Source organism: Monodon monoceros, unplaced genomic scaffold (assembly GCF_005190385.1).
Source record: "Monodon monoceros isolate NGI ecotype Baffin Bay Population unplaced genomic scaffold, NGI_Narwhal_1 Super_Scaffold_5, whole genome shotgun sequence".
NCBI classification, from domain to species: Eukaryota; Metazoa; Chordata; class Mammalia; order Artiodactyla; family Monodontidae; genus Monodon; species Monodon monoceros.
In genome coordinates this window covers 31,070,640-31,085,337 of record NW_021703782.1, presented here as the reverse complement: position 1 = coordinate 31,085,337, position 14,698 = coordinate 31,070,640, and the positions used below count along the sequence as shown (strand labels likewise).

The window sequence follows — 14,698 nt, the reverse complement described above, 5'->3', positions numbered from 1 at the left end:
CTAGTTATGGTATGTCACCATACAAAGATATTACATAGTTATTGACTATATTCCTCACTGTACATTTCATACCTGTGTGTATTTTGCAACTGGAAGTTTGTATCTCTTAATCTTCCTCACTCATTTCTTTCCTCCCTCCACCCCTCTCCCCTGTGGCAACTACCTGATTGATCTCTGTACCTGTAACTCTGTTTCTGTTTTGTTATGTTTGTTAATTTGTTTTGGTTTTTAGATTCCACCTATAAGTGAAATATGGTATTTGTCTTTCTCTGTCTGCTTATTTCATTTAGCATAATACTCTCTAGGTCCATCCATGTTGTTGCAAATGGCAAGATTTCATTCTTTTTTATGGCTAATATTCCACTGAATATATACACCACATCTTCTTTATCCATTCATCCACTGATGGGAACTTAGGTTGCTTCCATATCTTGGCTATTGTAAATAAGGCTGAAATGAACATGGGAGTGCAGGTATTTTTTCTGATTAGTGTTTTTGTTTTCTTTGGATAAATACCCAGGAGTGGAGTTGCTGGATAATATGTAGTTCTATTTTTAATTTTTTGAGGAATCTCCATACTGTTTTCCATAATGACTGCACCAATTTACATTCCCACCACCAGTGCATGAGGGTTCCCTTTTCTCCACATCCTTGCCAGCACTTGTCATTTGTTGTCTTTTTGATAATAGCCATTTTGAAAGGTGTGAGGTGATATCTCAGGGTGTTTTGGTTTGCACCCTGATGATTAGTGATGTTGAGCCACTTTTCATGTGCCTGCTGGCTATCTGTATGTCTTCTTTGGAAAAATGTTTATTTAGATCCTCTGCCCATTTTTTAATTGATTTTTTTTAATGTGGAGTTGAATGAGTTCTTTGTATACTTTGCATATTAACTCCTTATCAGATATATAGTTTGCAAATATTTATCCTGTTCAGTAGGCAGCCTTTTCATTTTGTTGATAGTTTCCTTTGCTGTGCAAAAGTTTTTTAAGTTGGTTGCAGTTACATTTGTTTATTTTTGCTTTTTCCCCACTTTTCTGAGGAGACGTATCCAAAAATCCATTACTAAGACCAATGTCAAAGAGTATACTGCCTTTGCTTCCTTCTGGAATTTTTATGGTTTCAGGTCCTACATTTAAATATTTAATCCATTTTGAACTTATTTTTGTTCGTGGCATGAGAAAGTAGTCCAGCTTTGATTCTTTTGCATGTAGCTGTCCAGTTCTCTGAATACCATTTTTTGAAGTGGCTGTCTTTACTGCATTATATATTCTTGCCTCCTTTGTAGTAGATTAACTGCTCATATAAGTGTGGCTTCATTCCTGGGCTCTCTGTTCAGTTCCATTGATCTATGTTTCTGTTTTGGTGCCAGTACCATACGCTTTTGATTACTGTAACTTTGTAGTATAGTTTGAAATCAGGGGGCATGATACCTCCAGCTTTGTTCTTCTTTCTCAAGATTATTTTGGCTATTTGGGGTCCTTTGTATTTCCATACAGATTTTAGAATTATATGTTCTAGTTCTGTGAAAAAAAATTTGTAATTTGATAGGGATTGCACTGAATCTGTAGATTACCTTGGGTAGTATGGTCATTTTATCAATATTCTTCAAATTCATGAGCACAATATATCTTTCCATCTGTTGCTGGTGCCTTCAATTTCTTTCACCGGTGTCTTATGGTTTTCCAAGTACAGGTTTTTTACCTCCTTAGTTAGATTTATTTTTAGGTATTTTATTATTTTGATGCAATTGTAAATGGAATTTTTTCTTAATTTCTTTTTCTGATAGTTCATTGTTAATGTATAGAAATGCAACAGATTTCTGTATATTAATTTTGTATCCTGCAACTTTATCAGATTCATTGATGAGCTCTAGTAGTTTTTTGGTGGTATCTTTAGGATTTTCTACATATAGTATCATGCATCTTCAAACAGTGACAGTTCTACTTCTTCTTTTTCAATTTGGATATATTTTATTTATTTTCCTTGACTGATTGCTGTGGCTAGGACTTCCAATACTATGTTGAATAAAAGTGGCGAGAGTGGGCATCATTCTCTTGTTCCTGAACTTAGAGGTAGTTTGAGTGTTTTATATAACAAGTTTTGTAGAATTATAGACTTTTTAAACTATGCGACTATGTATTTTGATTAAAAAAATGCATATTTTGAAAAAGTCACCTAGATCATACCACTGGCTTCAAGGAGATTTAAAAAAAAATAAACCCATTTCTTATATCTTGCCATGGCATGCTTCTTACATTGGGAAGCTTAATTGTCATGGAAGTTGTCATCAGATATTAGAGCTAGAAAACTTTAGAGCTAGATCTTCTAATTGAACAGTGTAATTTTACAGAGAAGAAAACACATTGAGAGAGGAGAAATGACTCACCCAAAGTCACACAGTACATTCCAGATTTAGGGTCTAGGGTTCCTGACTCCTGACCCAGTGTTCATTCCGGTTAACTGCAGTGCCTCTTGATCATTTGTATACACTTCATTGCCCTGTTCAACTCAGAGTATTAGGGGGCTGTTTGAAACCCCGTGAAATATATAACATTGCTCTGTATTGGATGCTGGCAGGAAGGAAGGGCTCTGAAGAAGTCACACCAGCCACTGAAAGCCAGATCTTATTGGGAAGTCCTCTATCAATGGTGGGAATACCATGAGACATATACTGTATAAGTCTTGCTATAGTGTAGTTTCAGTAATAAATAATAATGGCTTTGTCAGTAAGGACTGCATTGTAAGAGAAGGATTTGTGCATAGTATGGTGAAGATGACGGGTCAGATACCACTAGGTGGGCAGATTAATTGCAGTTTAATGGCCGTTGAAGATCAGTTGCCTTTTCTGACCTCTGGGTTCCTCCTGAGGGTCATAGTTCCATGGAACACAGCTGTTGGGGTGAATATAGTCCTAAGCAGAGTTTCTGATACCAAGGGAGGGGCTTGCTTGACTGGCAGGACGTGATGTATTCTGAGACCCACCTTCATGTTAAAAATACTATGATTAAAAGCAGTATAGGGCTTCCCTGGTGGTGCAGTGGTTGGGAGTCCACCTGCTGATGCAGGGGACACGGGTTTGTGCCCCGGTCCAGGAGGATCCCATGTGCCATGGAGCGGCTGGGCCCGTGAGCCATGGCCACTGAACCTGCGCGTCCGGAGCCTGTGCTCCGCAACGGGAGAGGCCGCAGCAGTGAGAGGCCCGCGTACCGCAAAAACAAACAAACAAACAAACAAAAAAAACAGTGTAAACCTCCAAATGGTGTAATAGTTTAATGAAGTGATAGCATTAATAAAGAAGAGCCAGCTTTTGAAATATCAAAGTATAAAAATGATGCTGTCCTGAAATATTAAGAAATGTTTATAAGCATCAGAATTTCATCCTATAACAAATACTTTCTCAAGGTTTTTCCAAAAAAGAACTTTTCATTGGAATAACGATCCATAAAACTTTTTTCATCATATCATAGATAGGGTGACCAATTTTACCTATAATATTTAACTATGATTTATATAGCTTTGAAACATTCTAATGCTGTTATGGTTCAAGCTTCATGTCTTTGAAAAATGCTTTGAAACTGACTTCCACAGTTGGACTCTTTCAAAATGTAGGTCTGATTTTTAAACTTATATTTCAAAATCATAGTTTGTCTCTTTCAAAATCTAGTTCTGGTAGTAAGTTAGATTTATGAGTTATTTAATGCAAAAAGTGGATTTATGCAAAAATTGTAGATGCCTCCCACACTTTTGTCCTTGACTATAAAAAATGGAAGAGAGGAAACTGAGGGAAAAGTAAGATGATCTACAGATAAAATGACTATTTATGTGCAACAACTGGATTGATAACAGTAAAACAGAACAAGAGCTAGAAGACATAGCTCTATAAACTAGTGGGGTTTTTAAAAATAAAAGGTTACTCTGCAATGATAGTTTTAAGAAATGTGCAAAATTTATTTTCAGATCTCATCACATATCTTTTAGTTCACATCAAATCTGTAAAGCTCATCAATCTGGCACCTTTTCAGATCAACATAAATCAGTCTCAGAAAGTAAATAATTATTGAGTTTAAAGCAGAAAGAGTTTTCAGCTTGTTGCTGTTATTTTGATAATGCAGCTATCTGTATATGTCTTCCTTTACTTTCCTTGCTGCACAGGTTTGCCATCAGCAAATTTGGCTGCACCTAACCTCACTGTGGAGGAGGGAAAGTCTATCACATTAACTTGTAGTGTTGCAGGCGATCCAGTTCCGAATTTGTACTGGGATGTTGGTAATCTGGTTTCCAAGCATATGGTAAGGCTTGTGTTTGACTGTGCGTTCATAGAGATGAGAGTGTCTCAGAACTTGAGATTGTATTAACCTAGTGAAAATCACTTAATATTTTATAGGGCCACATAGAGAGATTTACAGTGAGTTTTTGCTGTGCATTTACTTTCTACCTATTCTTACTTAACAAAGACTAATGCAGGTTGCATTTTAGTTATTTATACCCCATAGATTGGAAAGTCTGTAGGTCTCTAGTAAGCTTTTTATGTCACTGTGAGCAAGGTGAGTGACTCTCTGTGATCTTTTCCGTCGGAGGAAAGTAGGTAGGAATTCAAGGATTAAATCAACTTCACACATTAAATAATTGAAATCTAGAGAAATAGAATAGCTTCTGATTAACTCCTTTGCCTAAGCCCGATTAGGCTAGAAACTTTTTTCTGATGTTATAGATGATTTTCTGCAGTTAGGGGAAGAAACCCCAAATCTTGTTACTTTGGGTTCAGTCCTAACCAAGATTATGTTTGTCTGTTAATTCATTTGTAGAATGAAACAAGCCACACACAGGGCTCCTTAAGGATAACTAACGTTTCATCTGATGACAGTGGAAAGCAAATCTCTTGTGTGGCAGAAAATCTTGTAGGAGAAGATCAAGATTCTGTCAACCTCACTGTACATTGTACGTAATCAGATCGGCATGTGTTTTTAATAGATGATTGTGGCTACACCTACATTTGTGGTTGGGGCACTCTGGGTGCTGCTTTAGTGCATTAAAAAAGTATATGCAGTGTTTTGTGTATCCTTAATTAAGAAATATTATCAGCCCCTTTCACTTGTCCTATTTCTTCTAATCTCTCTTGTTCACGCGTTATCTTTAAGCTTCTTTTCCGATTTTAAGCGTGTCCTCTTGTGCCTTCCCCTGTCTTGTCTTGATAGAACGTATTTTGAGCTGGTTATCCTCTTTTTGTTAATAAGTTGTAGTTTAAATTCTGATAAACCAGTTTCTAAATTTTTTTTCTCTGTAAAAACAATATGAACCTTTAAAGTTGTGATACCTAAAGTACTGAGCTGGCTGTTCACAAACACCTAATTATACTGTTGATACAAAAAAAAAATTACCCCATTTATTTGACATCAAGCTTCTGTGGGGAATTGGAGGAGTCCTACTTAAATGACTGAAAATTATTATCACCTGCAAAAAAACTTTTATAACTGTTTTAAATTTCTCTCTACTGAAGACATACGATATTAAAGTTTCTTAAGCATATGTGCATTATTTTCCAGTATCATAAGCAATACAACATATAACTTAACATTCCAGATTGTTGCATTCAGTGTGAACGGTGTATGTATTCAGTAAAAAATACATAATCTTCACATGAGTGGAAATTCTGAGCTGCCATGGTATAAAGTAACGAGGTTTTACTCTGTTTGGATTAGGATTTGGATGAGAAAAACACGAGTGTGCATGTGTGTAAGTATGAATATGCATTACACACATGTAGGCACAAGGTTTGATACACTGGTTAACATTCACTTATAACACACATTCCGTATGTGATTGTTGGAGTGAATGAAATCACCAACCTTTCGTCACTGTCAATACTACCCCGATGCCCAGAAGGTCCTGGACTCATAATTTCTCATCATTTTGACCCACATGGAAGCTTGAAGCCAATGTCATCCCCAAACACATGCAACCAGTTTCCAACTTTATGTCCTTAAGTCAACACCTCACATAAAGCTAATTTGAGTGTGGTGACAGGAAAAAGTGAGGCCTAGGCATGGGCACCTGGGCTGGTAGGAGGAAGGTAAGTATTGTTCCTGCCCCATCGTGGTCCTTGTGTTTGTGACACAGACCTATAAGTAAGGGCACTCCAATTCAAATTTTTCTCAGTTTAGGTTAATATCTATATAGTCTCCATGGTCTTGAGAATTGGCCTTGTCTATCAAAGTTTAGATAACAAGTAGAAGGAATAAGTGATAAAGAATATTAGCAACTGAGACATCCTTTGCAGTGATCCCACTCAGAGTGTATTTGTTAGCAGGCTATGATTTCCCCCGCTTTGTGTGATGAATGTATACAACCAGGAAGCAGTGCATGAGGGGAAGGGCTACTGGATTAGGTATTAGGAGATCTGGATTCCTGTTCCAGATTTTCCTCACTCAGTAACCTTGACCAAGTCACTTAACCTTATTGTACTTGGGTTTCTTCATCTGAAAAATGATGCTATTAGGTCTCAAAGGTCTCTTCCAGTCCTTGATTTTATAATTATCAAAGTCAGATCACATAAAAATAAACAATTATGAGGGATTTTAAATAGCTTTACTCAGGATAAGTACTCTGTTTAAAGATGCTACTTGATAATGTTTGTTTCCCCTAAGAACAAAGTGCTTTATACTTCAGGTTAAAATAATCTCTAGTTTGTTCAGGTTTAGATAGGACCTCAGACATTTAAAGGATCAAAACTTTGATATCTCCAGTTCCAGCAAAAATGGGTGTACTGTAATGAAAAGTAGTGCTTTTAAAGAGAGTTTCCTATTGACCATCGGTGAAAAATATTATCAATTTATCAGACTTTATAATAGTCAATCAACATCGATAGCAACATTCATTGCATTGACCAGTTTTACTTGTTTTAGAAAAGTTATGCAAGATCAGGGCTTCAGGCAAGATTTGCAAAGTCAGTTTTGTCGTTATTTGTATTATTTAGTGAAGTCCTGTAAAAATAGTAGTCCTCAATGTTTTGGTGATTAATCTCCCTAGTATCAAAGGCATATATATTAGAAACCAAAGTAAACTTCAAATGAACGCTTTCCACTGTCAGAAATCTCAGGAATCTGTTTGGAGTTGGTTCTCACACTGAATAGATGTGAAAATGACTACAATGCATGGGCTTTAAGCAGAGCAGGGAAAGGAGTCTCTCTGAAGCTCTCTGTAGAAGTTAAATCAACCTTGATGATGATACAAAATATTGATGGATTCCAGAGTTGTGGGTCATGTGTTTTCTTAAACCAAACAATGGTTGAATAAAAATCCCCTATTGATGACACAGAGATCTGGAGATGGGGAGAATTCTGAGCTTTCTGATGCTATTAACTCTCTCTTTTTCAATTTAGTTGCTCCAACTATCACATTTCTCGAATCTCCAACCTCAGACCACCACTGGTGCATTCCATTCACTGTGAAAGGCAACCCCAAACCAGCGCTTCAGTGGTTCTATAATGGGGCAATTTTGAATGAATCCAAATACATCTGTACTAAAATCCATGTTACCAATCACACGGAGTACCACGGCTGCCTCCAGCTGGATAATCCCACTCACATGAATAATGGGGACTACAAGTTAGTAGCCAAGAATGAGTATGGGAAGGATGAGAAACAGATTTCTGCTCACTTCATGGGCTGGCCTGGAATCGATGATGGTGAGTACCTGAAGTTTTTGCATCTGGGGAGAAGATAGGGTATATCACTCAATTACTGACAACATCATGCCAAAGCCAAGTCCAGGGGCAAGGATTCATACTCTTTCCATGGAGGTGATGGGGATGAATAACTTTGAACAATATTCTGATAAACACACATTATTTTTCTCTCGAGTGTTACATGAGATTTTGTATCCACAATGGCAAAACCCAAACAAATCTGTGAGTGGGTGAACTGTATTTGGTTGGCTCATGAACTATTTAAGATATATTTTCTAGTCCCTTATCCATTTGGGACTCAGAATCCTGCTCTCTCATCCATGGATGAGAAACTAGTGTTGTGGAATGTTTTGCTTACCTGGGCTGACTGAGTTTTGGCATCCTTTGATGGGATCCTGAACTGTTTTTCTAGGAGTGGTAAAAGTTCCAATCTGACCAATGGTTTGGGTTGGGAAAAGGATGGCTGGCATCAGGAGTCCGGTACATGGTCAGCAGAAGAATTTCAGTGGGAGCCTCAGTAAAAGCAGGGATGATGTCATGCATTTACCTGCTCCAGTTACTCTTGCTCAGTGAAGTATTCTTACTTGCTTGATTGTGTTGCCCAAATACCTGGTACTATTGTAGAGACTGAGCCCTGTGTTTGGATACTGGGACCTGTCCATGATTAGAATTCCTCACCATAATAGTCCCGAGTTAATCAAAGCCACACAAAAACAGCCTCGCAGAGGGGAAGGGAAAACAGAAACTTGGAGGCTCATGGGGTAGGGGCTGCTTGGGCAGCATGTACTAGTGTGGCTCGCAAGGCAGCCACATGGACACAGGTGATGGCTGCAAGCCACCTTCACCAAACGAGAATGCAATAATTCTCATTACACAATACATCTTCCTGTTATCCTGGTATTTATTAAACAGCATTTTAATTAATTAATTAATTATTTTGATTTTAAACTCTTTATTTATTTTTTTACATCTCTATTGGAGTATAATTGCTTTACAATGGTGTGTTAGTTTCTGCTTTATAACAAAGTGAATCAGTTATACCTATACATATGTTCCCATATCTCTTACCTCTTGCGTCTCCCTCCCTCCCACCCTCCCTATCCCACCCCTCTAGGTGGTCACAAAGCACCGAGTTGATCTCCCTGTGCTATGCGGCTGCTTCCCACTAGCTATCTGTTTTACGTTTGGTAGTGTATATATGTCCATGCCACTCTCTCACTTTGTCACAGCTTACCCTTCCCCCTCCCCATATCCTCAAGTCCATTCTCTAGTAGGTCTGTGTCTTTATTGCTGTCTTACCCCTAGGTTCTTCATGACATTTTTTTTTCTTAGATTCCATATATGTGTTAGCATACGATATTTGTCTTTCTCTTTCTGACTTACTTCACTCTGTATGACAGACTCTAGGTCCTTCCACCTCACTAGAAATAACTCAATTTCATTTGTTTTTATGGCTGAGTAATATTCCATTGTATATATGTGCCACATCTTCTTTATCCATTCATCCAATGATGGACACTTAAGTTGTTTCCATCTCCTGGCTATTGTAAATAAAGGTGCGATGAACATTTTGGTACATGACTCTTTCTGAATTATGGTTTTCTCATGGTACATGCCCAGTAGTGGGATTGCTGGGTCATATGGTAGTTCTTTTTGTAGTTTTTTAAGGCACCTCCATACTGTTCTCCATAGTGGCTGTACCAATTCACATTCCCACCAGCAGTGCAAGAGGGTTCCCTTTTCTCCACACCCTCTCCAGCATTTATTGTTTCTAGACTTTTTGATGATGGCCATTCTGACTGGTGTGAGATGATATCTCATTGTAGTTTTGATTTTCATTTCTCTAATGATTAATGATGTTGAGCATTCTTTCATGTGTTTGTATTTGCAAATATTTTCTCCCATTCTGAGGGTTGTTTTTTGGTCTTCTTTATGGTTTCCTTTGCTGTGCAAAAGTTTGAAGTTTCATTAGGTCCCATTTGTTTATTTTTGTTTCTATTTCCATTTCTCTACGAGGTGGGTCAAAAAGGATCTTGCTGTGATTTATGTCATAGAGCGTTCTGCCTATGTTTTCCTCTAAGAGTTTGATAGTTTCTGGCCTTACATTTAGGTCTTTAATGCATTTTGAGCTTATTTTTGTGTATGGTATTAGGGAGTGTTCTAATCTCATACTTTTACATGTACCTGTCCAGTTTTCCCAGCACCACTTATTGAAGAGGCTGTCCTTTCTCCACTGTACATTCCTGCCTCCTTTATCAAAGATAAGGTGACCATGTGTGTGTGGGTTTACCTCTGGGCTTTCTATCCTGTTCCATTGATCAATCTTTCTGTTTTTGTGCCAGTACCATACTGTCTTGATTACTGTAGCTTTGTAGTATAGTCTGAAGTCAGGGAGCCTGATTCCTCCAGCTCTGTTTTTCTTTCTCTAGATTGCTTTGGCTATTCGGGGTCTTTTGTGTTTCCATACAAATTGTGAAATTTTTTGTTCTAGTTCTGTGAAAAATGCCAATGGTAGTTTGATAGGGATTGCATTGAATCTGTAGATTACTTCGGGTAGTAGAGTCATTTTCACAATGTTGATTCTTCCAATCCAAGAACATGGTATATCTCTCCATCTATTTGTATCATCTTTAATTTCTTTCATCAGTGTCTTATAATTTTCTGCATACACGTCTTTTGTCTCCATAGGTAGGTTTATTCCTAGATATTTTATTCTTTTTGTTGCAGTGATAAATTGGGAGTGTTTTCTTGATTTCACTTTCAGATTTTTCATCATTAGTGTATAGGAATGCCAGATTTTCTGTGCATTAATTTTGTATCCTGCTACTTTACCAAATTCATTGATTAGCTCTAGTAGTTTTCTGGTAGCATCTTTAGGATTCTCTATGTTTAGTATCATGTCATCTGCAAACAGTGACAGCTTTACTTCTTCTTTTCTGATTTGTATTCCTTTTATTTCCTTTTCTTCTCTGATTGCTGGGGCTAAAACTTCCAAAGCTATGTTGAATAAGAGTGGTGAGAGTGGGCAACCTGGTATTGTTGCTGATCTTAGTGGAAACGCTTTCCGTTTTTCACCATTGAGGACGATGTTGGCTGTGGGTTTGTCATATATGGCCTTTTTATGTTGAGGAAAGTTCCCTCTATGCCTACATTCTGGAGGGTTTCTATCATAAATGGGTGTTGAATTTTGTCGAAAGCTTTCTCTGCATCTATTGAGATGATTATATGGTTTTTCTACTTCAATTTGTTAATATGGTGTATCACATTGATTGATTTGCGTATATTGAAGAATACTTGCATTCCTGGAAAAAACCCCACTTGATCATGGTGTGTGATCTTCTTAATGTGCTGTTGGATTCTGTTTGCTAGTATTTTGTTGAGGATTTTTGCATCTGTGTTCATCAGTGATATTGGCCTGTAGTTTTACTTCTTTGTGACATCCATGTCTGGGTTTGGTATCATGGTGATGGTGGCCACGTAGAATGAGTTTGGGAGTGTTCCTCCCTCTGCTATATTTTGGAAGAGTTTGAGAAGGATAGGTGTTAGCTCTTCTCTAAATGTTTGATACAATTCGCCTTTGAAGCCATCTGGTCCTGGGCTTTTGTTTGTTGGAAAATTTTTAATCACAGTTTCGATTTCAGTGCTTGTGATTGGTCTGTTCATATTTTCTATTTCTTCCTGATTCAGTCTTGGCAGGTTGTGCATTTCTAAGAATTTGTCCATTTCTTCCATGTTGTCCATTTTATTGGCATAGAGTTGCTTGTAGTAATCTCTCATGATATTTTTTTCTTTTTTTTTTTTTGGTATGCGGGCTTCTCACTATTGTGGCCTCTCCCGTTGTGGAGCACAGGCTCTGGACGTGCAGGCTCAGTGGCCATGGTTTATGGGCCCAGCTGCTCCACGGCACTTGGGATCTTCCCGGACCGGGGCACAAACCCGTGTCCCCTGCATCGGCAGGCGGACTCTCAACCAATGCGCCACCAGGGAAGCCCTCTCATGATCTTTTGTATTTCTACAGTGTCAGTTGTTACTTATCCTTTTTCATTTCTAATCTATTGATTTGAGTCTCCTCCCTTTTTTTCCTCATAAGTCTGGCTAATAGTTTATCAATTTTGTTTATCTTCTCAAAGAACCAGCTTTTAGTTTTATTGATCTTTGCTATCATTTCCTTCGTTTCTTTTTCATTTATTTCTGATCTGATCTTTATGATTTCTTTCCTTCTGCTAACTTTGGGGTTTTTTTGTTCTTCTTTCTCTAATTGCTTTAGGTGCAAGCTTAGGTTGTTTATTTGAGATGTTTCCTGTTTCTTAAGGTAGGATTGTATTACTATAAACTTCTCTCTTAGAACTGCTTTTGCTGCATCCCATAGATTTTGGGTCGTCGTTTCTCCATTGTCATTTGTTTCTAGGTATTTTTTAATTTCCTCTTTGATTTCTTCAGTGATCACTTCGTTATTAAGTAGTGTATTGTTTAGCCTCCATGTGTTTGTATATTTTACAGAACTTTTCCTGTAATTGATATCTAGTCTTATAGCGTTGTGGTCAGAAAAGATACTTGATACAATTTCAATTTTTTTAAATTTACCAAGGCTTGATTTATGACCCAAGATATGATCTATCCTGGAGAATGTTCCATGAGCGCTACAGAAAAATGTGTATTCTGTTGTTTTTGGATGGAATGTCCTATAAATATCAATTAAGTCCATCTTGTTTAATGTATCCTTTAAAGCTTGTGTTTCCTTATTTATTTTCATTTTGGATGATCTGTCCATTGGTGAAAGTGGGGTGTTAAAGTCCCCTACTATGAATGTGTTACTGTCGATTTCCCCTTTTATGGCTGTTAGTATTTGCCTTATGTATTGTTGGGTGAATAAATATTTACAATTGTTATATCTTCTTCTTGGATTGATCCGTTGATCACTATGTAGTATCCTTCTTTGTCTCTTGTAATAGTCTTCATTTTAAAGTCTATTTTGTCTGATATGAGAATTGCTACTCCAGCTTTCTTTTGATTTCCGTTTGCATGGAATATCTTTTTCCATTCCCTCACTTTCAGTCTGTGTGTGTCTCTGGGTGTGAAGTGGTCTGCTGTAGACAGCATATATATGGGTCTTGTTTTTGTATCCTTTCAGCCAGTCTGTGTCTTTTGGTGGGAGCATTTAATCCATTTATATAAGGTAATTATTGATATGTATGTTCCTATTCCCGTTTTCTTAATTGTTTTGGGTTTGTTATTGTAGGTCTTTTTCTTCTCTTGTGTTTCTTGCCTAGAGAAGATCCATTAGCATTTGTTGTAAAGCTGGTTTGGTGATGCTGAACTCTCTCAGCTTTTGCTTGTCTGTAAAGGTTTTAATTTCTCCATCAAATCTGAATGAGATCCTTGCTGGGTAGAGTAATCTTGGTTGCAGGTTTTTCTCCTTCACCACCTTAAATATGTCCTGTCAGTCCCTTCTGGCTTGCAGAGATTCTGCCGAAAGATCAGCTGTTAACCTTATGGGGATTCCCTTGTGTGTTATTTGTTGTTTTTCCCTTGCTGCTTTTAATATGTTTTCTTTGTATTTAATTTTTGACAGTTTGATTAATATGTGTCTTGACGTATTTCTCCTTGGATTTATCCTGTATGGGACTCTCTGTGCTTCCTGGACTTGATTAACTGTTTCCTTTCCCATATTAGGGAAGTTTTCAACTATAATCTCTTCAAATATTTTCTCAGTCCCTTTCTTTTTCTCTTCTTCTTCTGGAACCCCTATAATTCGAATGTTGGTGCGTTTAATGTTGTCCCAGAGGTCTCTGAGACTGTCCTCAGTTCTTTTCATTCTTTTTTCTTTATTCTGCTCTGCAGTAGTTATTTCCACTATTTTGTCTTCCAGGTCACTTATCCGTTCTTCTGCCTCAGTTATTCTGCTATTGAACCCTTCTAGGGTATTTTTAATTTCATTTATTGTGTTGTTCATCATTGCTTGTTTCATCTTTATTTCTTCTAGGTCCTTGTTAACTGTTTCTTGCATTTTGTCTATTCTATTTCCAAGATTTTGGATCATCTTTACTATCATTATTCTGAATTCTTTTTCAGGTAAACTGCCTATTTACTCTTCATTTGTTAGGTTCGGTGGGTTTTTACCTTGCTCCTTCATCTGCTGTGTGTTTTTCTGTCTTCTCATTTTGCTTATCTTACTGTGTTTGGGGTCTCCTTTCCGCAGGCTGCAGGATCGTAGTTTCCGTCGTTTTTGGTGTTTGTGCCCAGTGGCTAAGGTTGGTTCAGTGGGTTGTGTAGGCTTCCTGGTGGAGGGGACTAACGTCTGTGTTCTGGTGGATGAGGCTGGATCTTGTCTTTCTGGTGGTTAGGTCCACGTGTGGTGGTGTGTTTTGGGGTGTCTGTGGACTTATCATTTTAGGCAGCCTCTCTGCTAATGGGTGGGTTTGTGTTCCTGTTTTGCTAGTTGTTTGGCGTAGGGTGTCTAGCAGTGTAGCTTGCTGGTCGTTGAGTCAAGCTGGGTGTTGGTGTAGAGATGGAGATATCTGGGAGATTTTCGCCATTTGATATTGCATGGAGCTGGGAGGTCTGTTGTGGACCAGTGTCCTGAAGTTAGCTCTCCCAGCTCAGAGGCACAGCACTGACTCCTGGCTGGAGCACCAAGAGCCTTTCATCCACACAGCTCAGAATAAAAGGGAGAAAAAGTAGAAAGAAAGAAAGAAAGAAAGAAAGGGGATAAAATAAAATAAAATAAAGTAAGATAAAATAAATTTATTAAACTAAAAAATAATTTTTAAGAAAAAAATATTTTTTAAGTAAAAAAAGAAAAAAACAAAAACAACAAAAAAACGGACGGATATAACCCTAGGACAGATGGGGAAAGCAAAGCTGTACAGACAAAATTTCACACAGGAAGCATACACACACACACACTCACAAAAAGAGGAAAGGGGGAAAAATCATAAATCTTGCTCTCAAAGTTCATCTCCTCAATTTGGGATGATTCGTTGTCTATTCAGGTATTCCACAGATACAGGG

General features: G+C 37.7%; 1 protein-coding gene across 2 annotated transcripts in view; it reads left to right on the top strand.

The window, feature by feature from the left end:
- The window catches only part of NTRK2 (neurotrophic receptor tyrosine kinase 2), a 399,796-nt gene that overhangs the window by 66,826 nt on the left and 318,272 nt on the right, over positions 1-14,698 (top strand). For both annotated transcript variants that reach the window (XM_029203241.1, XM_029203242.1), the window contains 3 exons: positions 4,155-4,291; positions 4,808-4,940; positions 7,382-7,687. In XM_029203241.1, the coding sequence (XP_029059074.1) occupies positions 4,155-4,291; positions 4,808-4,940; positions 7,382-7,687 (576 nt within the window). The remainder of the gene's footprint in view (positions 1-4,154; positions 4,292-4,807; positions 4,941-7,381; positions 7,688-14,698) is intronic.